Raw genomic sequence first — 26,260 nt, 5'->3', positions numbered from 1 at the left:
CTTCTGCCTTAACTAACCAACCAGTATAAATTTCTCTTGAAATTCACAGCTGTCTTCATTGAATGTAAGCAAATGAGCCTGTCAGGTTGAGCTGACTCTAAACTTTTCTTGTCTTTGGGATGCAAATCCTTTTAAGTATATTTAGGTCATCTCTATTTGATTTTCATGGGACATACAGTGGGGGGGGGGGGGGGAGAAACTTAGTCTTCATAAAGGAAAGAAAATGAAAAACATGTGCTTTAAATCACTCCATTCAAAGTCACTGTCAAAGTCGTCATGTTCCATGCAAGAACATAAACATGTTGGGCTCCTGCTTTCCTTAGGTTTGTGTCAGAAATAGGCTTTTTCTTCATTGCCTTCATCTTTCACTTATGATTTAAACCATATTATGGGGTGACTGGTAGCTGTTATGGGAGACTCAGGTGCAATCTAGTGACTGGTTTAAATTCCAAAGCCAAAGCACTGGGCTGGCCTCGGTAGTTAGATGCTTTTAATGCCTGACTGAAATTGTTCATCAAATTCCTCACTACTTTCCATATTCTTTACCTTCCTGACCTGGGCACCCAGCAAGCTGCTTCCTTTAAAACAACATTCTCCTGACACAAAGTCTCAGAGCACCACTTAAAATGGCCCAGCTCATATTTAATTCATCTTTGGATTTCCCCAGCTGGAGATGCTTAGGTATATATTGTGGCCAGCAGACTGGAAAGCCCCAGATATTTAAGAGCTGGATAAACAACTCTTAATTAAATACTCTTAAAGTATTTGCTGTCCCTCTTAGTCCTCCTCCAGCTCATAGGCAGAGGAAGAAACAGGATAAAAATCAGTGCAGTGCTCAGATAGTGCAGCGTTTCAGACCTGATCTTCCTTAACACAAATCCCTCTTTAGTGCTGGTTTATATAATAATTTCTTCCAAATTTATGGCTGAGCCACACCCCCCAGCCTGCCTTGATGTAAGTGAAAAGTCAGGCATTATTGTGATGTAACAGTTTTTACCTTGATAGATGATAAAAGGTACAATGCACTGTGTGCAGAGGGAGGATGCTGGCTTTGCGGAGGCGAGAACCAAATTCCCAGTGGCTGGGGCTGCGGTGGGGAGCCTGGCAGGGCTGGTGGAGCTGGTGGCCAGCATCTCCTACACAGCAGAGTGTAGGAGTCCAGACACATCTGGACTGACAGCAGTCTGAACTGATGTCTGACCGCATTCGGTATTGTCTATACTACCGAAAGGTCCTGAACTGGCACTGAGGGAGAAGAAAGAAATTTCCTTCCTTAAAAACAGGAACCAAACCCAACAGGACTGGGGATGACACTGTGAAGAACCGGAGCTTTCGGTTTGGCAGCAGGCCCTCAAGGAGATGGGTTGGCAGACCAAGGGGTATCTGTGAGTAAGGGTTTACAAAGCGGGTGCATTGATTTATCTGCTGGTTCCCCTCGGTAAACTCAGAAAAGTGTAAGGGAAAGTGAAGACTACTCGTGACAACTGGAACTAAATATTATAAAATGTTCTTTAACTGAACAGTCCTGTGGTGGAATCGCAGTGCAAAATTTGAGGACTCTGCTTAGTCTTTTCCCACATCTTAATGGAATGAAAGAGTTATAAATCTTAATTATTTAAGAAGACAGCCTGTATATTCCCCTGCTTAACCAGTGGTTGCAAGACCAAACAAATCTCCAGTTAAAGACCTCGACTGCAGTAAGAACAGGAGTTTTATGAGTAGTGACAGCAGAATTTTAGTTCTGTGCTACATCTGCCTCTACTGTGCCATGTGTTTTGTCTCCCCCAGTTTAATACAGCAAAGTCTCCCCTGATTTCAGGATTGCATTTTTTAGCTCTTAGCCAACATAGACACTGTGGTTTATATTTTACATTTTTATTTCGAGTTCTGACGAGACAGAGGTTTCAGTTGGATACCATTTGCTGTGATCAGAAGTGTGCTTTCAAATATTTTTAAATATTTTATAGATTAGCACTCAAAAGGAAGCAGAGCCTAGAAGAAAAATAACTGCTACTTCAGCTTCTTTTCTGTGACTGCTGATGAATTAATGATTATTTTTTACATCCCTTATACCAATAGAAGGCATGAAAGTCTTTAAAATTCAGGATACCAAAAAACATTAGAAGACGGAGGCCAAGGTGGAGTCCTAGATGAATTATGAGCTGGGACCAGTCACTGGAGAGGGGGAGTTGTGGGTCACCTGTAAGGGCAGGGAGAAAGTGGTGTCCTGGGAGCATCCCAGGTCACCTGCAGGCAGGGGGAGCGAGGGACCACTGCGCCGGGAGTCTTCTTTTCCCTACTTGTTGCATTTGGACACATTATATGGTCAAAACTTGTCCAAGAATCTGAGTGTATATGTGTGTGTATACATAAATATGTGTGTATATAGAGGGATGGGGTAGGAGACAGAGGGAGAAAGTAAACCGATGGTTTATATATTTGGATTTGTATAAAGGTAGAGAAATCAAAGGCTTTTGATTTTGGAATGGCAAACTGACTAAATTAGTCAAAAAAATAAACACAGCTGTTCCTCCTAAGCAGGAAAGGGAGAGAAAGGTATCCAAGAGCCCAGTCTACCATAAGCTGTTGATTAACCAGACCAGCTGTTATTTAATCCAACTTTCTCTGAAGTATTGAAGGTTTTTGGAGTGCCCTGAAAATCAAATGGTTTGGCTGATCTAAATCAAATATGGTACTATTTTTCTCATCTTTTTGCTTTTAATAGAGTTTCCATTTGACATTTGTTTTGGTTTATGTCTTCAGTTTCAATGTTTCACAAGGCAAAGCAGTCTGGAGTTAAGTGGTGTACAGAGCCTGTTGATCTTCTTCAAGGCTCTAAAGCTACCTTCAATGACTTTCATATTAGTGAGAGAAAGAAAGGTACAGTGCTCCATAGAACCAGTCTTCCTTCTTTCTCTGCTGTTCTCTGAAATAATTTCTCAGGGTTTTAAGTGGATGCTGAAATGCAGTTTAAAAATTCTTTGCTTTGATCTGAAATACCTGATAAAAAAGCATGGATTTTCTGGAGTCCTTCCTTCTATGTTTCTAATCTTTTTATTTCGTTTACCAGTCAGAATGCCTCTACTTTATTTATCTTTTGTAGTGCATATGTAATAACTGCTAGGCCACAGATGAAGACAAAATCCCTAAGTGATTTGGGTAAAAGGAAAAAGAATATAACAAAAGAAGAGTGGAGAAAAAAACCAATAACATGAGATCAAATGTTATTTATGCTTGTACAGTGTTTATACATATATTTATGAACAAATATCAGCTATAACCCAGCTGTAACTCTGCCCTGTTGTTAGCCAGTTACAAAGCATCAGTACTCTATTCATTGTCAGCTATTTAAACAGACTCCTGAGATAAGAACGATGACATTTTCAAAGATTTGTTTCCTCTTTCTTAGTAAAGGCTGGTGTCTCTCCAGTATGTTGCCATAGTCCCTATTTACTCTCAAAGCACAGTACTCTGTTCCCCTCATTTCAAGCTGCCCACCCATGCAAATGTTACATAGGAGACTTGTGTAAAAGGTGGGCTTATCCTAGCATCCTTATAGCTGTACATCAGGACCTATAAACTGTGTATTTGTGTGCGTGCACTGTGCTTGCTGGGGCGATGCTGGGTACGGGGCTGGGCAGAAGGGGAGCAGGGAACAACTTAGGCTGTGCTCACCACCTAAAGATCTTTGGAAGCGCAAAACTGTCATTCCTTTCTTCTTTAAACAGTACCCTCACATTTCTCTGTATATTTTCTCCTAACAGTGAGTGTGACGTCCCAGCAGCATTAGCAATGAGCCAGGGCGCTAAAGGCATTGCCGTTTTTTTTAACATCTTCAAACTATCTTGAATGAGTGATGCTGTGTCTTGCAATATTAGTCTTAGATGTGGAGCCCATAAATGGTGCAGTGATTTCCTCACTCAGTTATTAATTGGCCTGTGACAGTGACACTGACATTGTAGTTGCAGACACATGCAGATCGGAAATTAATACACTGAGATTCATAGTTATGACAGCATATAAAATTCAGACCATCCAAGCTCTATTAAATCACTTAATACAAGCTGAGTGAAAGTATCTAAGAAGCATGAGAAAACCTTAGAGTACCTTATTTAAATTTGTTACTTAATGAAAACATAAATATTTAAAACCCATGAAGTTATTAACTAAATTAACCAGAATTATTTTAAAGGTACAATTTACTCAGCCAGATCATCAGCCAACGCAATCTCCATTTAAATTGATGGAGCTATGCCATCGTACACAGCTTGAGCTCTAGATCATGATACTGATAAAGTCATATATCTTTTTTAAGCATACTGCATTTGGAGTGTGAAGGGATTTTTTGTGACAGCTACATATATGTTTGTCCTATGTCTTAAGAACCATAAAACCACATTTAATATTAAAAAAAAAAGTTCACTTATGATAACTTACCATTCTGTAAAGTTTATCCTCCAGATCCTGATTAATTCTTTGTAAGGCTAGGTAATTGTTTTGTATCCTAAAACAAAGATGATATCATGTAATTGAATGCATTTTTTTGTGTGTAGTTTTTTTACCTGTAATTTTCACATCAGTACAAAACATTGGCTTGCGCTACTTGAAATCTATTTTCTTATCACTCCTGTTCCCAGTCAGTGGTTGTCTTTGAAATGCAATTACCACCTACTTCCTAAGCAAACTTCTTTGTCATGTTTGCTTACTATATTTAGCAGCAAATTCCACCAGGAAGTGAAAATATGTTTCCCATTCTGCACTTGTGTGCAGACATGCATTGTAGCATGGGAACTTGCACAAAGAGATTGTAGCTTTACATCAGGCTCAGGAATAATATGTTAGACAGGAAGCTTGAGCTGAATGCTTAGACAGTATAGGAAAAGATTTATGGAGCTCTTAATAAGGAGAATTGCAGCAGAAATCTAATGACTGTAGCAAAAGCGACATGCGGGCATCCCCACATGACTTAGAAGAGAATATTCCTTCTTTTGACAGAAGCTCAAGGAATTGCCTGTTCTCAGGAGCTAAACACATCCTCTTTCCTCAGGAAATACATTTAGATAGCTTAGCCTGGAAAAAGGTGGGTATTTATTTTTATCAGCACTGAGGGATTGAATGGACTCACAAAATGAGACTTCCCTGCTTATTCCAGAGCGATACACCAAAGAAAAGTTTCAGTCTGTACATCTTTAGTTTGCTTAGATGGTAACCTCAGTATTGTAATGAACAAGCCGTGCAGCCTGTGGGAAAAATATCACTATTTTGGCAGTGGCTGTGCCTTTCTTTTCACAGAAGGCAAGGAGGGTAACTCCTTGATCTTGTTTGTACATATCACTTCAGCAGGATCTGAGGTGAAAAATCTAAAGCAAATGTTAGAAGTTCTGCTGTGAAGAGTTTGTCTGAATATATCTATATGTCTGTACTGGGAATCAACCTAACTTAGGTCAATAGGTCAAAGTACTTTCAGCAGTGAGTTGATTTTAGGTAATGGGCAAGTGCGTTCACTGTAAGAGTGAACTCAGATGTCATACACATTCATTCAGCAGAAAGCCACTTTCTCTGAGAAGCCTGGATCTGGACGTAATTTCCATGATGATCAGGAAGGGACTGGGATTAAAGAAGTTGCTTTGGTTTATTGTATGGTTGGGACTGACTGTTGAAATCAGAACAAAGACATTTGAACCATGCCGTGGCTGCGAATCAAGGGGTCCAGCCCAGCCCCTCCTGACAGTGAAGTGTCTCTCCCTGCTTTTGTTGCCATGGAGATTTTCTTTCCAGTTAAATGATCAAAATTCTCCATTCGGGGGCAGGCCAGCATCTTGCGGTGCCCCTCATGAGGCAGGCAGAGCTCCTGCTGGGGCTCCCAGGAATACCATGACATCTGCTGCACAGACCTGGGAGAAGAGGTCTGTGCTGAGGACAGCTGCTCTGTGGGCAGAAATAATGACATCCCCACGGGTGAAACTCCCTGGGGTACCGAGGGTCAGCCCAGACTCAGGGCAGCTGTTTCAAACATGCATTTGAGAGTCTGAGGGAAGTTGCAGTGTCGTGTACATTTTACAGAGCTGCTGAGAAGAGATTTCCTCCCTGTAAGGCAGATCTGGGGTAAAGAGTGTTTGCTAAGTTGGTGACTCAAATGGGCTGAAAATCTGCGAGACTTGTACTAACCTGCGGCTCGGTCATTTCTCACCAGTTCTCACAGTGCCATTTTGTAAATGCCCAGGTGACTTAAAGGATTGACTGAAGTTTACAGATCTCTGCATTGTCTGTGCTCCTATTAGATGCAGCATTTGCTACTAAGCCTCTGTATAGACATTTATTTGTGCAGCTCTAGGTATACTTGGGACTTTCACAGTTATCTAACCAGAGTGCACACAACAGAGAGAAATCTTAGGTACCCTGTACCCAGCTTTTCATGGCAAAGGAGAAGGCAGAGATGATCTTGGTAAACCAGTGGAAGCAAGGAGGCTTAAACCGGCTTTGCCTGCAAACACCTACTCAGCACTAACATAGTTATGTTTTGCTGGTAAGGCTGCATGCTGTGGTGCAGGGAACAAGGATTTAGAAAAATAAGATAGGGCCTGCTGGCTGAGACCAGAGGTGCCCCAGTATCTTGTCTGTCATGGTCTGTTGTTCTTCTCTAATAAGACAAAATAAAAGAGGTTAAACATGCTTTGCACCTAGGCAGCTTGCAGCTCAACTAGACATGGTGTAAAACCAATATAAACTTTTAGCACCTGCAACCCCCTAAAAGTTTGCACGGGTTCAAAAGCTTCTGCACAAATTCCTGAAAAAAAGTGGAAAAAAATTATTAGTTCAGGACTTTTCTAGCTAAGGCCTCTCTGTACCTTAGTCTGTTCTGCAGTATAGACCTATGTGGAGAGCTCAAGGGAGACATTGAAGGTTCCCTTTCCCTATCTTTAAGATCATGAGTTGCCAGCAGTAGCTGTTACTTGGATATCTGGCTTATGACTGTGGCAACACATCACTGGGTTTGCTCCTCAGCTTCTGTTGACACTGTTTTTCTCTTGGTATGGATGACTGGAAGACTGGTTACCATTAATATAATTATTCTTGGCTGGCAACACTTCCATCCATAGATGGTAAAGGGGTTTTGCATGAGCTTATTACAATCTGCTTCTCTGCTTGTAACTTTTTTTGTCTTTGTCCAGCAAATTTTCCTCTGTTGTATGTTTAGGTGAAAGTAACCCACAAACCCTAGTTCTCTAACACATTCATTTTGCACTGAAAAAACTGACCTTTTCCCAGTAAAATAAAATCCAATCTAAACAAAAAATCTATAGTAAGTAGGAAGCTGAGCTTCAAAAAGTGTTTCTATTGAGAACATTATGAAAAGATAGTCAAAATAAGCACAAACACGTGCACACATACACAAGCACATACACATGCACATATATGCATAAAACCCAAATTGGAAATCCACTGTGCCAAAAGAGGTGTCAGCAAATGTGGGTGGCAAGGAGAGAAATGGACCCAGAAATATAGGGAAGAAAGTGTTAAAGGTATAAAAGAGGAACAGGGTAATCAAATCAATCTTTGGGCAACACTAAATAAAGGAGGAGTAGGGAAAATTATTCCGATTTGAAAATGATCAGATGAGCAAATGGTAACTTAACCCTCTTTGAGGAAAAAATACACCTGAACCTTGTGAAGTATGAAACATTTTAATGTTGTAAATCTGACTTCTTTGTAAATAAAGTGAAGAATAGGTCAGCTTCACTACCCTGTGAAACTGTTTTAAGAATAAACTCCCGTGAATCAATAACATCATTTTTGAAAGCTTTTTGTGTTGTTCATATTACTAGGTGATGCCCATGTGCCTCCAGTGTACATATGTGCATGCATTAAGTGCATGTTTAGGTTCTCACCTAAATTAGGGCCTGATGGAAAGTATTCCGATCAAATTGAATATTGCATATCTGTGCTTTAACCCAGCAAGCAACACACTCCTCTCTAAGACTGCAGATCACCACTAAAGAGGAAGTTCGCAAAAGACCCTGTTTCTTTGCTCCCACTCAGTCTCAAGCCCTCTTAAGGCCATGAAATATATCTAAAGTAAAACACAAGCTTGGGCTGACTTTCTCTAAAGAAGAGAATTTCACCCAGAGTGCAGTTTAGCTTTGAAGGGTGACTGTTAAAACAGTAACTTCTTGTTCAAAAGACCTTTTCCCTCTCTGTTATCACAAGTTACACTGACTTCCTTATGAAAACAAGAGAGTTTTCCCCCATTTATTCCAAAGCTAATACTGCTACAGGATTCCTGTTCAGAACACCCCTTCAGTCCATGAAATGTCTTGCTTTTGGTGAAAGAATTATGTGTGTGGGCTAATCTCAGTGCTATATATATGCTTGTATGGGTTTATTTCTTGCGTCTTAAAATAACTCTACTCTCTGGTAAAAGCTGAGATGGGCACCTTGCCAAGTTGTTACCTGTGGTAGGGTCTAAAGCAGGAAACGCAGCCTGACCTTTGGAGACCAGTTTTGGTTCCAAGACTGGTATTTGAATATTTTTAAAATTTTACTTAAAAGACCCATGCCGATCATGTCAGATAGAGGATCACTGTGAGGTATATGAAATGCCCAATCTCTTTTCAGTCACTTTTCAAAGCTGAACCTATGCTTTACAGTTAATATTTTCAAACTCACTCAGCACCGCCCTGATCTTGCTCCCACTGGGCCAAAAGAAAAAGACCACCTCTAACTGTTTGAAGAGAGGTCAAAAACTTGACCATCAAGTCACGTAAATGACCTCCCTGCTTGGGTAAGAGAGGGAAGGCCTAGCAGCAACACAGGTAAGTCTGGATAAATTGACGATAAAGGCTTTCAGAAAGGAGTAGAAAAGGATGGCCATTCAGCCTCTTGGAAAAATTCTGCACTTTAACAGTAATGGAAGTTTAATAACAGAAATAGTCTCTAGTACGCAAGTGGGATCTTGTTACACAGAGCTTATTTATTAGGGGGGCTGAATTTCTCTCCCTGTGCAGTGAATAAAGCAAAAGACACATTATTGAAACTAATTCTAGTTCCTTGTTTTTCTCACACCGATGTTGCTCTGTGACATGTTGCTGACATGCTTTTGGATGACAGTTTTGTTTCAGATGTTATCCTTCTCCAGGTTGAGAAATCTAGTTGTTCAACTTGCAGTATGCCTTGCTATTCTCAATAGAAACATTTTTAAAGCTCACCTCATAAAATATTTTGGGCTTCCAATATGATATGTCTTCAGGGGAGTAATCACTTGCCTGAAACATAATTTTGAATATAAGTTTTCTTCATAATATGTTACAACATTCCATTAGAATATTGGAAAGTCAATTTTACTAATCTGATATTTGGTATGAGTGCTAGGCTTTGCCATGAGCAAAAAAAGACTTTCTGGCCTGAGTTTTGAAGGGTGCTTAACTTATTAGTGCCCAGTGAAGTTGATAAGAGGCTTCCTACTGACTAGGAAGACCCTTTGTTTTAACAGAAGTGGGATGGTCAGCCCCTCTGCTAAATATAATGCAGGATTTATGGCAGCTGTGCCTGAAATAATGTTTCAGGAGAAAAGAGTACACCAATGTTTCCTGTCCTTATAGCTGAAATATATTGGAACAAAATTATGTCAAGATCGAAGCTAGTTTCAGTAGCTCTGCTCCAAGTGAAGTGATAGGAAAAATATTGTTAGCAAGAAAACAATATGGAGAACCTTCAGACTGCTCTTGATAGATGTGGCTTAGTCTGGGTTTGGTTTTTGCCTTCTGCAAAGAATTAAAAATATTTCTTTGGGTATAGCCCTGGAATGACTCATTCTGAATTTTGTTTTGACTCATCTAACAAACTAAATCAAACAGTTCAATTATCTACATCAGTTAAGGAAAGTCCTCACAAGAAATGCAAATACATTCCTGCATAAAGAGATGTATTGGGTTTGCATGGCAAGGTTTTGGTAGTGGGGGCCTACAGGGGTGGCTTCTGTGAGAAGCTGCTAGAAGCTTCCCCTGTGTCCGACAGAGCCACCTCCAGACGGCTCCAAGATGGACCCGCCACTGGCCAAAGCCGAGCCCATCAGCGATGGTGGTAGCGCCTCTGGAATAACAGATTTAAGAAGGGAAAAAAAGTTACTGTGGCACAGAAACTGCAGCCAGAGAGAGGAGTGAGAACATGTGAGAGAAACAGCCCTGCAGACCCCCAGGTCAGTGCAGAAGGAGGGGGAGGAGGTGCTCCAGGCGCCGGAGCAGAGATTCCCCTGCAGCCCGTGGGGAAGACCATGGTGAGGCAGGCTGTCCCTGCAGCCCAGGGAGGTCCACGGTGGAGCAGCTCTCCGCCTGCAGCCCCTGGATGACCCCACACTGGACCAGGGAGATGTCCAAAGAAGACTGTGACCCCATGGGAAGCCCGTGCTGGAGCAGGCTCCTGGCAGGACCTGTGGCCCCATGGAGACAGCAGTCCACGCTGGAGCAGGTTTTCTGGCAGGACTTGTGACCCCGGGGGGGACCCACGCTGGAGCAGTCTGTGCCTGAAGAACTGCAGCCCATGGAAGGGACCCATGTTGGAGAAGCTCATGGAGGACTGTCTCCCGTGGGAGGGACCCCACACTGGAGCAGGAGAAGAGTGTGAGGAGTCCTGCCCCTGAGGAGGAAGGAGCAGCAGAGACAATGTCTATTGAACTGACCGTAACACCCATTCCCTGTCCCCCTGCACTACTCAGGGGGAGTAATTAGAGAAAATCAGGAGTAAAGTTGTGCCTGGGAAGGAGGGAGGGGTGGGAGGGAAGTGTTTTAAGTTTTGGTTTTATTTCTCATTATCCTACTCTGATTTGATTGGTAATAAATTAAATAATTTCCCCAAGTTGAGTCTGTTTCACTCATGATGGTAATTGATTGAGTGATCTCTCCCTGTCCTTATCTCAACCCATGAGCTTTTTGTTATATTTTCTCTCTGCTGCCCAGCTGGGGAGGGGGAGTGATAGAGGGGCTTTGGTGGGCACCTAGGATCCAGCCAGGGTCAACCCACCACAATGGGTCATTGTAGGTTCAGAAGTTTTGCAAACAAATGAAAAAATGGAGAATAAGAATCACTGATAAATTTAAAGCTAGCTTACAGACCAGTTTAATCAGTGCCATGAATGTCTGGAGTGCATGCTTATTCTAATTTGTCATTAACATTAACTAGGCCCCTGATTTGCAATTGCACCATTCCACAGCTTCAACAATTTTAAATCATAGGTTTTCAGTATCATTCCATTCTGCCTGGGACTTAAAAGTGAATGATTTGCTATACCATAATGTGAAATGTCATAATATTATTTGAATTGAACATAGTCTCAGTTTTGAGTGATGGAGGGTCAAATTCTATTCTCTTGTGTCAGTGCAATGGAGAGTAACAACAGAAAATATGCAGCCAAAGTCAGTCTAAAACATTTATCTGTCTATATACAGTATAAGTATATACATATGTAGTATGTTTATAACCTTTGTATGTGTTACACAATGTGGCACTAACCCACACGTATGTTTACACATAAACAATGTAATCTATGCACCTGTATAGTTACATTTCTATTTGCATATTTATTTTCAATACAGAGACATCTTACACGTCACATGTAAATAACTTCATGTGGTATGTAATATATATTCGATAAGTGAAATATATATTAAATGTGAAAACACACTGTGTAATCAATAAATAATAAATGAAGTATGTTTGAGACTATATGTTCATATTTTTACTTATATATGTTTTTAACACAGTCACTTGTAAATTCCTAATACCTCTGTTTATTTCAAAAAGTTAGTTACTAACCTTCTCAGTTTTTCAGTTACTTTTTCAAGTTCCTCCTGAGCACGTCTCAATTCTATTTCAAGATACTGACGTGTAGAATCAAATTCCGTTTCAAGCATTTCCAGCTTATGGGTAGTGTACGATAGACGCTTTCGTAATTCCCCCTTCTGTTCTTGCAAAGTACTAGAAAAACAAAGACCACAGCTGTAGAATTTAGCTGCTCCCAAAAAGCTTTTCATGATCCACTCTTTGACCAATTCCCTAGAGTATAGGTTGGCATTAAGCCAGAGAAGTGTGCTTAATAATTTGTTTACTGCACTTTGAAAATCTTCTGATTTAGATAGTTGACTATCTTCCCATCTGTCCTTTCTAGCACATTCGTTGCTAATATCTCATTAGCCATAATGGAATATTTTGTGAAAGAATCCTGATTAAAATACAAAATACAGTCTAGAGTTTGGTTTCACACAGCACCTCTCATTTAGAGTTATCTTAACATACTATGACTGAAATAGCAGATATCTATAGAGCAGCAACTCTAAATAAACTGTGCAAAAATATTTCCTTGCCAATAATTCAAGTTATAATATATCTATCTTGTGGAGAAAGAAAATTTTGTCTAATTTGATTCAATTTCCACCCCATTTCCTGGCCAGAGAGCTGCTAGAGATGTTGTTGTTCAGCATTTCATCTGGAGAATGGTAATCAATTAATATTACAGTTATTTTAAAGTTATGTCTCTTTCACCATTTTCCCACTTGTTTGGGAGCAAAGACTTCCCAGACTGAGGTGTGATCCCTAATTTTTCACAGTTCTTTCCCTAACAAAGAACTTATGCCCTGCTTGTAAGCTAGCTTCCGTTACACTCTGGCAGAAAAAAGTGCTGGGCACAGAATTTGGAGAGAGGAGGTTTTTCACTTTTTTGTTTTCTCTTTATTTTAGAGATGACATAAGATAGCATAAAGCCAGGAGATCCAAGCAAAATTTTTATCATGAAGGTCAAAGCGCCATCTGCACCCAAATAGTCCCTCTGGATTTGCAGCAATGAACCTGGGGATCCTTCCCTTGCTTTACTGGAGCTCAACTGTGTGACTTCAGGTGAGCCAGTCTGCACTTGTCTCAATTCTTATCTGCACAATGGAGATCTTTTATCCTTGTCTATTTAGTCTGTTGAGCTCCTCAGTCTTCTAGCACGTTTGCCAGTTGCACAGCAGGACAGGGTTCCAGTCAGAGCTGCTGTCTCTGGAGGTGACTGTAGCTTGGTTCAGATACTGCAACCTCAGTATTGAGCTGGTGTCTTGGCTTCAGGTGGGACCTCTGAGGCACGACAGAACTGGAGTCTGCCATCACCTGGAGACAAAAGTGCTACCACATGATGCACTGTGAATTGCCTTGCTTGTTTTTAATCATACAATAAAAATAATTCTTCATAAAAGAATGGCGAATCTTGATTCCCTTTGATGTCAAGTGAGTACTGCCATCAGCTTCAGTAGGATAATGTTTTGGGTCTTTAATTAGACAAGAGAGTTGGGAACAACATGCCATTCTTCAAGAAACACTTATTTAAGCGGGCTTCAGTGTGGCTGTCTTCTCCTCTACAATCTGCGATAGGAGTTTCAGTAAGTCAGTGCAAAAGCTTTACAATCTCTGCTTACTGGATCCATGCAGCTTAGATCTAGGAAACAGTCTAATGTTTTGCCAACACAGTGCTCTATTTCAATTACACATATTGCGTGGTTACAGTTATACTTAGATTACCACTTGTAGTTATAGTCTCTTAAAATAATATATTCTAATTCAGACATTTAATGCAGTTCCAGTTAATGCAACCATTTAGTTTTTATATTTCAATTGGTGAATAAAACCCCTGAATTATCTAGGGAAATGAGAATCTGTGCCCATGCTACTCATTTCTGCATGTCCTCATTCATAATGTTACCACATCATACTGCCTTTCACTTGCTTTGCTGGTGGCCTGTTGTTCTTGCTACTCATCTGCTCATCCTGGGAAAGAAGAGTGGTCAGTTTTCCTGTAGCCTGGCAACTTGGATTTTCTTCTGTGAAGTGGGAGTTACAGTGTCAAAACTGTTTAGAGTGAAAAAAGATTTGATCTCAAGTCTTCTGCTGCTTTAAAAAACCTAACCACTAGAATTTCTACAAAAAGTAGACAGTAGCTCCTCCAGCTATGCTTTTTGATAAAAATGCCCAAGCTGCTGCTCCTATGCTGGGCAAGTGCAGTTAATGCAAGATGGGCCAGATCAAGAGCTTGTGACATCCTGCTGCACTCCAGAGCTTTGGCCACTGGCAGAGTTTGACCTCTGGGAAGAAGGGGGGCTGTAAGGATACAAATATGATGGGAATGCCAGGGGTGTTTAAGTCCGTAGTAGCTGGAGACTGCTTAACAAAAGAGGAAAAAGAGGAAAGTTAATGGCCTCCAATAACTTTGTCTTCTGCTTCCTCATGTAGCTATGTTGCTTTGGGTCTCAGTTGTGTGAAGATTAGGTAGGAGCAAAGCACCTGACTCCTCAAATGAAGTTGCTTCTGCATATACCTGTGTGCCTAGACCTGCCTATGTGGGGAAATTTGGGATTTAAAATGCAAGTTCTGGGTAAATCTTGATCCTCAGGTGGAAGGCAGTGCTAGTCTGAGCTGCCAAAATGTGCTTTGGGGTTCAGATCTGGACAGCTTGGCAGGTTTTGGCAGCCTGAATCTTGTGCTAGGGCCCCAGTTGAGCAAAATTTTGAAGGATAAATTTAACTTCAAGCTCAGCCTTTTTTTCCCTTGAAGTTCACTTTGAAATGTTTGTATTCTTGAATTCTTTGCTTTCAGAATGGGATTATTCATGTCATTAAAATCAAGCCTATTCCAATGAGCTTTACTGAAACAGTCTACACACATGCAGTCTTTCACAAACTCTTTGGGTAGTAAAGCATAGCTGTAACTTTGTAAAAAAAATAAGAAAAAAAAAGGTGATTAAGGCATGTTAGGCAACTTCAAAGATCAAAGTTATTCTCATTCAGCAAACCATAATTCTGAAAAAGCTCTACTCATTTCCACCCAAGCTGAAAGATCCTGAAACTCTCCCAAACGTAATAAAACTCCTGCCCAGTGTGTACTTTGATTCATCTGATACACACAAAACCGGCTGGTCATTCTTAAGAAGACTTATTATTTTTTGACCGGAACATAACACCCGGTTTATGATGGAATTATTTAAGATGTAGTTGTAGGTACATAATAGTGAATCATTATTAAAATACAAGTTATTAGACAAAAAAGTAAAGATTTTAGAAACATAGAAATCATGTTCTGACAAGAATATGCTGAATGGCAGAAAACTTATAGCCACTTTTATGGGAGAAAAAAAAAGAAAAGACTCCAACTGGGAAAATGTTTAACTATCTGCTTTAATGTCCTTATTGAGCCAAGGAAGTTCTGAAAAGATAGCTAACTTTAAGCAATGACACAATGAAACTTATGCTTATCATTGGCACAAACAGGGAAATTTTCCTGAATCTGGGACTAAAACCATTGAATGGGTACTAATAGCTCTAATACCGAGAGCAGATTTCCCAGGATTCCCAGAACGGTTTCAGTTTCTGCATGATTTGAGCCTTATCTAGATATGTTAGTGGTTTAAGGTAAAGCCTGTTGTTTTCTCTTGCTTAGTTTTATATGAACAAACACCTAAAAAGCAAAGGCAAGGCAAGTGAGAAAAACTGTAGAAAGAAGAACACACAATGTGTTAAATTCAGTATCTCTAATAGCAGGATCAGAAGCTCAATTTTTGTTTTATACAAATCTAAGGTATTTCATGAGTTTTTTTTTTTTTTTTGCATTTCTCATGAAACAGATATTCTTCCTCTGAAAACCTTCCTCTTACTGTTAGCTTCCAGTAGTATCACTAATGCCATGCTTGAATTCTCTTTCCGTATGCTGTGTTGCATAATTTCTTGTTCTAGAAGTCCGGGCTTTTCATAAGGATTGCTTAATTTTGTTGTGTACCCCTGTAAACTTGGTAGTGGTAGTTTAGACAGGGTTGAAAAGAGGGAAAAAATAAGAAGTCAAATTATGGAGACATGAAGTCAAGCATTTAGCGTTTTCCCTTTTCTCTAAAATAACCGACTCCACAAACTAGCTGCATTTTTTTTCTGCTTGTCACATGCCAGTTAATTAATAAATTTCAATGCAGAATCTTTTTAATGTTGGTAAATCAATGTATTTCATTTCATAATTTATTTTCTATAGCTAGTTGGCTCTCATGGTTCTTTATTATTTATATAATAAAGAATATACATATTCAGCAAATACATTTTTTTATATATATATTTATATATGTTGTTTAGTTAAAAATTAAGAAAATAATTCAATGGAAAAAGTCCAGCCAGGAGAAAGGAGAGGACTTATTTGTGAATAAAAAGTAGTCTTGGGAAGTCTGGTAGTATTATGTCTTAGAAAACTAATCCTATACTCCATGGATTTCCTGAACCTCTGACAGCTGGGGAGAATTACAGGACAGGATCCAAAATCCTGTAGAATAGGACCTTTTGGATAAGTGGTTTTCTATTTCTTCTAATGATCTCCAAAGTCCTGCTCCTGTGACAACCAGTGGTTTGCAAGTCATTACCCATTTTGCTTCATTAAAGCATTTCTCTAAAAACAAGGACAGTAAGTACAATATTAAATATTTAGACTGGTGAAAAAAAAAACTCTCAAGGGAAGCTACTTTAAAGGTTATTAAAAACAGGTCTTCAGACTTTCCAAAGTATTATATTCACCAATTAGCTCTGTTTATACTCACTGAAAATATAAAATAGATATGAAAACATATATTGGCACAGAAATTTTTGCCCACAAACATTGTAATGCTGCCAGTAATTGCCAGGTTTGAATTCTGGAGTTGCTCCTTGCTGGGGAATTTGAAGCCCTCTTCCCTCCGGCAGTGCTTCTACAGAGAGACGCCAAGCCTCACTATTGAATCCCGTTGCTGGAATTGATCCTCAGGAACAATTCAGAGGCTGTTCAGGGGAGATATCACCAGGTGGGAGTTAGCACTACTCAGGCTCTACATTTAGTGAAGGGGTCTGTTTTACAGGAGAAAGATGAGAAGGCTATGCAGGCAAGTTCAAGTACCATCAAATACTCCTGGTACTTTCCTAGCGTTAAAATTTTGCTATCCCAGCTTGCACAAGAGGTAAAGCAATGAGATGTTTGCATTTCTAGTGTCACCTCTCTCTCTCCAATAGACCTCTGTCCACAAAGGGTGGCGAGTGGTCAAAATGGGTATTTTTTTTCCCTCGGCATTCCTGCCAGCCTGTACATTAAGCTGAGCATCGGTGCCACTCTGCACACCTTCAGCCCCAGGGAAGGGTGCGCAGGTCGATGAGCAGAATGGAGACAGGCAACGTGTGCCCATCTCAGCCTGCAGCCGTCGGTCAGGATTCATCTGTAGCACTGGCTGCAGAAGCTCCAGGTGAACGTATTTCCACTGGAGCATTTCAGGCAAGACTGAGATGCCATGTGGCAACGGCCTATTCTGAGGAAGGTGTGCTGGAAAACCAGCAGGTTTTCATTGTACCTGTCTGACCTTCTGCCAGCTCATCTGCCTGGCAGATGGCAGGATGGCAGAGGAGTGCTGGTGTGGAAAGTTGGGGCTGTTCAGCTGCCTGGAGGCCAGAGGATTTCTAGAGCTTGTTACCCTCAGAGAGCCCACAAAGAGGGTACTCTCTGAGAATCAACATCTGTGGGGCTGCCCCATCGGTGGAGCATCCTGGAAACCCCACGTCTCCACCTCACTGGTGAAACTGCTTTTGCTTAGGCACTTCTACATCTGCCTGCCACCCCAGGGCTTTGCTTTGTAGATCGTTCTGCGGTGTTGTTTAAAACCAGAGCAAACCTGTTTTTTTAACTATTGAAATTCTCCCAGAACGGACTGATTACTCGCCTTCACACAGCTCTAGGAGTGAGTAAAACAAAATATGATTAATGGTATTAGGAGGGAAATTAGCAGTGAAAGGAATGCAAAACGAGGGCAAGAGATGCCCATGTCAAATATACTGAAAAAACATATCAAAGGTTCTCATTTCTGGGTAGTGAAAGAAGTTTTAATGCAGCTGTGAAATCCTAAGTCCAACTAATTGTATTTTGTGGGTAAACATCCTGCTTTTGGACAAGGAATGCGTAAGTAGGAACTAACCTGGACTGGGGTTTAGGGCTCTGAGTCTTGTACCTGGCTTTGCCAACTGTGCCTAGTGTTATACCAGTCAAATGAGTTAAGGCGAGACTGACCCGACCAGAAGCAAATGTCAATACTGCTGGTCAGCTCTGGCTCCCATTCTTAGTTGGTCGTGACGAGCAGGCACTATCAGGATGAAATTAATCTGACCTGTTTTAGAAGCCTACTTTAAGATGAGGTGACGCAAATCTGAAAGTACCCATTTCCACTAATTACAAAGAGAATCTAGTCAAGTGGCTTAGACATAGACAGCCACATCTCATCAGGTAACTCCCCCTCTTCCTGACTCAGTACAGTGTGTATCAGATGAGGTAATAGTATTCCCTTTCTTGTTTGCTTAGACTGCATGGAGGCCGACAAAAAAGAACCACTAAATGCTTTTAAAGTGTTTATCACATAGTGTCTGTGATGCGTCACATTCAGGGAAATTTTAAAAATATATTCTGGAACAGAATTTCAAAAAGCATCTTTGATTCTTCTGCCCTGTGGGTTTTTATTTAGGGAAAAGTTAAAACAGTCAGCCCTGCACAGGTGCTTGCTGTGAAGAGTCTAAAGAGTAGGAGAGGGTCTCTGGGAAGGGTCAAGGGACCATCTGTGAGCCCAGCCATCGCTGATGACAGCCAGGAGCAGCGATGCGGTGGGCAGCCAGAGAGCCTGGGGGCAGGTTTGTGCATTTTGTTTTCTGGAAGCACTTTCCCAACAGCGTGAGGCTGCTGTGGACCTCTGCAAAGAGATGGCCTGTTTGGCTGACGGAGAGCAAATAGCCACATCCCTGGTTTTGTTCCTGATCTTTGAATGGAGCCTATCCTCATAGAGATAAGGGCAGTCAGCCAGGCAGATGGCAAGGCCCTGGGGGACCTCTTCCTGATACATAGCTCTCATCCCAGGGAGCAGCAAGCTGGGGACAGAGAGCTCTGGGGAAGTTTGCAGCTAGCAGAGATGCCGACAGGTCCTCAGTGCCACTGCATTGCTATTCAATGGAGCTGGACGGCATTGTCACCTTAATCTTGGGATCACCAGGGAATTTTGGCTTCAGCAGGTCCTGCTGATCCATGGCTGGTGGTCTGGATTACCCAGGACCTTTTATTCCAGCACAGCTCTGCTGCTGGTCACAGGGCATGGCTCTGGCATGGGTCACGCCAGATCTGCGTGCTGCCCAGGGTGGGCATGCTGCAAGAAAGGCACCCCAACCTTGGCTTAGGAGGAATAGCTTAGAGACAATAGTTGTGTCATTGAATCTGACCCCTCGACAATGTTTTTTAGATTTGTAGTTGTTGGGAAATGAAGTCCAAGCATTTTGCAAGTGTTTTCTAGATTAAAGAAAGATCTTTAATGAAGCAGTAATTGGATTTCTATGTTAATCAAGTTTTGATTATGTGTTACATGCTCAGGGTCACCGTTTCAAAAGGGTAATACCAAAACTATCTTCCTTGTCTGCAGTTTTTGTGGCTAACCTTGTGCTTGCTCCATCTCATTAGAAGGGGGATGGGATCAAATCAAAAAGTCTAGATCCAGATTCTGAGAATCCAACTACAGACTTGAAATTAGTTTTATTGGGGAAATAGATGACATTGTTGCAGCTCAGACCGAGAGCCCAGTCCACAAATCCCAGTGCTCTTGTGGCTCTTTATTCAGCAGCTTCATTTGTACCCAAACAAATGCCTCAGCAGCCGCGTATCCAAGTTCTACAATAGGCATTTTCCTATAGATTCAGGCTCACACATATTTTATTCAGCTCACCTGTTTTTTTGCAAATTTTCACCAAGGTCTGTCAGGTTTTTTTTCACTACAGCACATCCACCAAATTTCTCCATTATTTTCAAAGAAGTTTGTTACATATTTGAATCTTTGGAGTATGAACAGTTTGCCTGCCAAATTGCATGCAGACCTTTCCTTCCTATAGATATATATACACACATATACACACGCATACATAGATAGATAGCTTTTGGAGTTGTTTTTTTTTTTTTTTTGCAAGTATTAAACTGTTTCAATTTTCTTTCCAGTACTCATTTTCAAAATAAACAACCTGAAGCTGAGTTTGGATCGTTAGAGGGAAGGCCTGTAAATATGTTTCAGAGCAAATGTGTGGGTGATCCAAATCTGGAGCTCAGATAGATAGTTTCCAGATGACTGATGGACACATAAGACAAGTAACAGAGTCCTTTTCTTAGGTTCCAGTCATTCTGGCAGAATTTAAACCAGAGAAGAGAGATGCTTTATCAGAAATATTAGAGAGTGTCATTTGGAAGGGAAATGGGGGAAAAAAAGAGATGTCAACCAGTTGAAGTCCAAAGTTCTGTGGGACGGATCCTTAGCATGAGAGCCTATTTCATTGTATGAGGTTCAACAAGGCCAAGTGCCGGGTCCTGCATGGGGGTCACAACAACCCCATGCAGCGCTACAGGCTTGGGGAAGAGTGGCTGGAAAGCTGCCCGGCAGAGAAAGACCTGGGGGTGCTGGTTGACAGCTGGCTGGATATGATCCAGCAGTGTGCCCAGGTGGCCAAGAAGGCCAACGGCATCCTGGCCTGTATCAGGAATAGTGTGGCCAGCAGGAGCAGGGAGGTGGTTGTTCCCCTGTACTGGGCACTGGTGAGGCCGCACCTCGAGTGCTGTGTTCAGTTTTGGGCCCCTCACTACAGGAAAGACACGGAGGTGCTGGAGAGTGTCCAGAGAAGGGCAATGAAGCTCGTGAAGGGTCTGGAGCACAAGTCTTACGAGGAGCGGCTGAGGGAGCTGGGGTTGTTTAACCTGGAGCAGAGGAGGCTGAGGGGAGACCTTATCGCTCTCTGCAACTGCCTGAAAGGGGGTTGTAGTGAGGGGGGTGTTGGTCTCTTCTGTCAAGTAACTAGTGATAGGACGAGAGGAAATGGCCTCAAATTGCGGCAAAGGAGGTTTAGGTTGGATATTAGGAAAAATTGCTTTACTGAAAGGGTTGTCAGACATTGGAACAGGCTGCCCAGGGAAGTGGTGGTGTCACCACCCCTGGAGGTATTCAAAAAACCACGTAGACATGACTCATCAGGACATGGTTTAGTGGGCATGGTGGTGGTGGGTTGATGGTTGGACTTGATGATCTCAAAGGTCTTTTCCAACCTAAATGATTCTATGATTCTATGATTCTACAGCACCTGGAGAGCTGATATACGTACCTTAAAACAGGAGTATTGCTGGACTTTGCAAGGTAGCTTTTCTTCACTTACGATGTGAGTACCTGACTCTTGCATAATTTGCACAATTAAAAATGCAGACCTGGCAAGAGATATTATATGGTAAATGTGTCTAAACTGTGTTGGGTTTATTCATAAGAGGTAGAAAAGAGAGATCTCTCTCAAAAATAAAACTAAATTATGTTTTGGTTATATTGACCTAAGAGTCTTTCATTGCAGAAAGGGTGACTTCTAGAACAAGTATCAGAAGCCCACAGACACAACTATCCAACAAGAGCATTCAATATTAACCGTAATATGAGGTGATTAAGATATGAAAATTCATTTACATGTTGACATGCAAAAAACCCTTAGAGGACCAACTGTCAGCACTGAGTTGTCTTAAATGAATGCCATTATTGTCAGTGGAACGTGGTAAGATTTTTGAAATATGCCTATAATAAAGACATACAAATTGTCCTTTATTTAAAGGTACTATCCATAACCTAAGGCTCTGAATGGATTGAATAGAAATACCATGAATAAAATTACAGCTTTCAGAAATAGACACTAAAGGTGTTTTGATTATTTTAAATGAAGTTTCTTCAGCAGGCAGTCGTGATTCCCCCAGTGTGCTGAAAACTGCAAAGGGAAAATGAAAATGAACAATGAGAATCCAGACCTGCATCTAGGGAGCACGTTATTGTGCAGAGCACTAAGAAATCAAGGATGCAGAGCAGCTCATGGAGAGGGAAGAATGTGGGCTTACAAACCGGGATGTACACCGTCTACCACGAGCCCGTGAGCTGGCTAGCCCAGCGCTATGCTTGGTACAGGGCTGCACGGAGACTGAAAAGCTGAGCCAGCTCCCTGAGGACTGATTTAATACTTCTTCTAACTTGATTTGGATCTGGAGTCTTCAAAATATGTTTCTGTTTCCTATTAACGAGATGACCACTTTTGCTTACAAGACACTTTTGACGTTAAATACCTGAGCTTAGTCAGGTTGGCTGTATGTGAGAAATGAACGCAGTGCACAGTGAAAAAGCAGGAGCCTTGTGCCCATATTCAAAAGTGACTAAAGCAGAGTGAAACAGTGGAAGCAGCAGAAGCTGTTACAATCTCTGCCTTCTTCCAAGCTGCCTCCTAGCCTTTGTTAGGCTCTCCCTAAAGTCTGCGGGGACTGACTAATTTCAGCTCTGGCAGGTAGACTCTTAAGTGTCAGTGGCTTAAATGCAAACCCTTAGGTTCAATAAATGATCTTACAGAAGTTTGAATAAAGACTGTCCCTGTTCAAGATTTTTCTCTGTGTTGCTAGAAAAGGAAGGGATGAACAGATGGAAAATAAAGTTGCAAGAGAAGAAAAAAAGCATGCAATTCAAAGAGGAATACAGGTTTTCTGACTCGTCCTCTAGAGGTAGGAAGAGTATGTTTATTTTCTCATTATAATGGAGGACTCTGCTCATGTTCATGCCCTACTCCAAACTGTCTGCTTTGTCCAAATGTTGCTTAGTGCTCTGGGCCACATCTGAAATGAGTGAGCTGGTGAAGCTGGGAGAGAAGGCAGTTAAATTCTGGCGTGGCAAACTTCAGCCAGCGTTTGTCCAAGAAAGCAGAGACATAATGACCCTGACCATTCCCAAGGATGAAGGGATCTTCACACTGCTTGCTGCCCAGACTCTGCTCTTGACATGACACTGGAAGAAGGTTCATCTCTGTAAGAGCTGCTATTTTCTGGCTTTCCAGAGGCTGATATGTTTGCATAAAACATTTGGCTAGAAGAAATGGTGAGTTACAGTGTAAAGTTGCAGGGTATGAATGGATAAGGAAAGCAGCAGAAAAGGTTGACTGCAACAAATACTTGCTGTAACAAAGGCTATTGGGGGGGCTGCCTCACACAGAAAGTGATTTGAAGTTGTTGAACAGATGTTGCCTGCTTTTTAATGTCTGGCAGAGTCCTAGCGGTCTTTACTGCATCTCACTAGGGAATCTAGAATACTAAGCAGTGATGAGAAAGAAGAGAAAAAAAACCCAAAAAACCAGTGAGGTATTGAGAAATTGAGGTAGCAAAATTAGAGGTAGACTTCAATTTATGATTTGGAAGCCAAAGAGAGGTCTCCAGGCAATTGAGCAAGCTGCCTTCGGTTCCAGCAGCTCTCCTTACAGCTTCAAGTAGCCAGCTTCTAGATTGCTTTGGTTTGTAGTCACGGATAAGCACTCCCTATGGAAATTACTGAAAGCAGCCTGCCACATCAGCTCACAAGCTTATAAAGTTATATTTTAATTGTGTTATTAAACCTTTCTCACTTTTGCTTTTGTCTGTTTACCTTCCTGATTCATCTGGATCAAGCTGTGCTGAAACAGGAATGTGGTTCTTCCTGAATGGTGCTGTTTATTTGTAATAGGACATGTAATGAGAATGGGTGAAACTCACTGCCCAGAAGCAAGCTGAAATTTAACTTACTCTTTCTCTTAAAGGACTGAGGTTGGAGGTGCAGTAGGGGAGTACTATAGAAATGTGCTTTAGTAGTAGGGAAAGAATTTTGTTCCTGTTTCATTTGGTATAAAGCATCCAGACATAAGTTAATGGACAGATGTTATCATCTCTGGTCTCACCTTAGCTATTTCCTTCTTTTCCCTATCCTTTTCTCTTTCCTCTGATTTGAAATTCATCTTTGTCTGGCTCAAGGGACTCATTTTGGTGGGCTGGCTTAGCACTTCCCATCACAAACATTATGCTAAGCGCTTGAAAAAGTTAAATATACTCTTATGGCTCCAGGACCAGTAGACAGAATTACTGCTGGGACCGGGACTGGGGGGAGAAGGAACTGCAAATGCCACTGTTTTTTACTTTTATAAGCAGTGTTTATTACCTTTCTTGAGTAAATTACTGAATTTTATTTTTAATTATATCTGGTCACAGTTGCATTCCGATCCTCTTTTGTGACAGAAGTCCTACAAGACAGAAGCTCCTGTTGTATCTCTAGCTTGAATCTATAGGTGCTTGCCTTTAAAAAAAGCCAATGCTTGCCAGATATTATTAGTAAAGAGTATAGGAGATAATACTGCTGTTGCTTAGAGTGAGACACAGCACTGACCCCTCAGTCACTTTCAGTAGCCATCAGTGCAGTCAGTTCTACTGCAGTCTCTGTTCTTTACCATTTAGTTCCCCCATCACACACAGCTGTATGACATTACTAAAGCAACATGCCATAGAGGTGAGCTCTAGGGACTTTTTGGAAGGTTTTCTGGCAGTAGAATAGATCACTGGTTTGTTAACACAAGCAAACAATTAAATTAAATTAATTAATAAATTGATTAAATAATAGTCCTTAGCCTGGAAACACCCAAATTCTCAGCTGTGCACATGCAATTCAGATTCTGAGAAAAACTATTACTACACACAGGCTTATGTATAAGGTATTGAACAGGAACAATGAGAGCTACTGGCTGTTATCTGAATGAACTTATTTTGCCTGAATATTTCAAGATATTTTTAGTTTTTCTACAATAACAAATGATCCTCAGCTCTTTGATCAACTTGGTATTACAGCAAAAGAAGAGAAGGAAAAAAAGAGAAAGGAATTGCCATCTGTCATCTTTGGCTAATTATTTTGAGCCCTACCTTGTTTTATACACTGCAGCACACTATTTTAGGACTTGTTAACTGAGAAGTCTTCTACTCTGCAAGAGTATAAATGAGTTCACCTCTAGCAAGTTCCCACCACTCAGCATGTTGTGCTGTCATTTCATACAACCTTCCTCCCAACCTAATGCCATGATTTATTAGTTCAGTCGAGTCTATTTTATCCTGCTCCCTCAGCTGAACTGGCTTTTTAGAGTAAGACTGTTTTGTCGCCTTTTTTGTGGGTGTATGGAGAAGGAGAGGGAACAGGACTGCATTCCTCCAGCACCTTGGGATTAACTCTTCTGTCATTTTTGGAGTGAGCCAGTAAATGAAGGAGATCTCTGCAAGTGTGGAGGGACTAAATCAGGCAGCAGGTATTCATCTGTAAAGATGCTTGCACTATTCATGTGAAAAGCAATACACAAAGTGCTTCTTCAGAGGGGACCCAGGAGCCCTCTGCTCCCACCTACCCTGCAGATGTAGCACCCCAAAGAACCATGCAGACTGAGGAAGCAGCTTCTTTACTACAGACTTGCCCCAAAATTCCTCTTGTGCCCTGAGATGTGGATTATCTAAACACAGGTCCCTTTTTTTTTTTTTTTTTTTCCTTATAACTGAACTACTTCAGTATTCTGGGTGAATTCACACTTGTTTTTTTTAACTGTCTTCCTGAAATTTTTGTTGCTTTCTCATTAGTTTTTTTAAAAGTGAAGGTGCATCAGGCTGGATAAAATAGAATATATCCTCATTTTGTAAGTGCTGATAGTTGTCACACTCAGTATCTTTCATTTTCACAAACAAATGTTAGGATTTTTTTAGTTCCTTCAGCAAGCTGATGTTTTTCAGTATAATTGGAAAGCAAGTTTCCAGATAAATTTTTAAAGTCTAGATATGTTGAAACAGTGTGATTAAGATTTGAGTTAATCAACAGGAAAGAAACAAGCAAGCTTTCAGGAAATACTAAAATCTATCTAAAAATTTAGATCCCTGTGAACTTTTTAAAAAGCAGGGAAGGAAATGAAAATTATCTTTCAATGGCTGTTTATTTTTTTTTATGAAATGACTAAATAGCCTGAGCTCAAATCCCAGATTTGTGCATTTTAAACTTTGGTGTACTTGGAGATAAACTGTGGTATTGTCCTGCATAATGTAAGCTTATTTTATTTTGAAACTAAGAACTACAAGTGGTCAGTGATGGTAGGAAAAGAGATTTGGTTTTTTTTTTAGCGACCCCTACAGAAATGCTACTAAATGTCATCCCAAGACTGAACTTCCCCATGGGCATCCATTTAAAAACACCACATAAGATCAAACTCAGTGATGACACTGTGGCTGTGTGAATTTGTTCCGATTTTAAAAGACTTCCAAATATTCAAACAAATTGGAATCAGGGTCAAACATTTTGAAAAACAGTTTTATATGCCCTGATTATATTTTACTTCACTCGTCATCTCCTGAT

The 26,260-nt window shown here is 40.9% G+C and overlaps 1 protein-coding gene across 1 annotated transcript in view; it reads right to left on the bottom strand.

Moving 5' to 3' along the window:
* BEGAIN (brain enriched guanylate kinase associated) overlaps positions 1–26,260 on the bottom strand; it is a 153,218-nt gene that overhangs the window by 49,979 nt on the left and 76,979 nt on the right. Inside the window, exons 4-6 of the mRNA XM_075031060.1 lie at positions 11,809–11,970; positions 9,207–9,263; positions 4,438–4,504 (exon numbers count right to left, since the gene is read on the bottom strand). Coding sequence (XP_074887161.1) covers positions 4,438–4,504; positions 9,207–9,263; positions 11,809–11,970 — 286 coding nt within the window. The remainder of the gene's footprint in view (positions 1–4,437; positions 4,505–9,206; positions 9,264–11,808; positions 11,971–26,260) is intronic.

Source organism: Buteo buteo, chromosome 6 (assembly GCF_964188355.1).
Source record: "Buteo buteo chromosome 6, bButBut1.hap1.1, whole genome shotgun sequence".
In the NCBI taxonomy this organism is placed as follows: domain Eukaryota; kingdom Metazoa; phylum Chordata; class Aves; order Accipitriformes; family Accipitridae; genus Buteo; species Buteo buteo.
The sequence above is the reverse complement of the archived record's forward strand: the minus strand, read 5'-3'. Positions and strand labels throughout refer to the sequence as shown.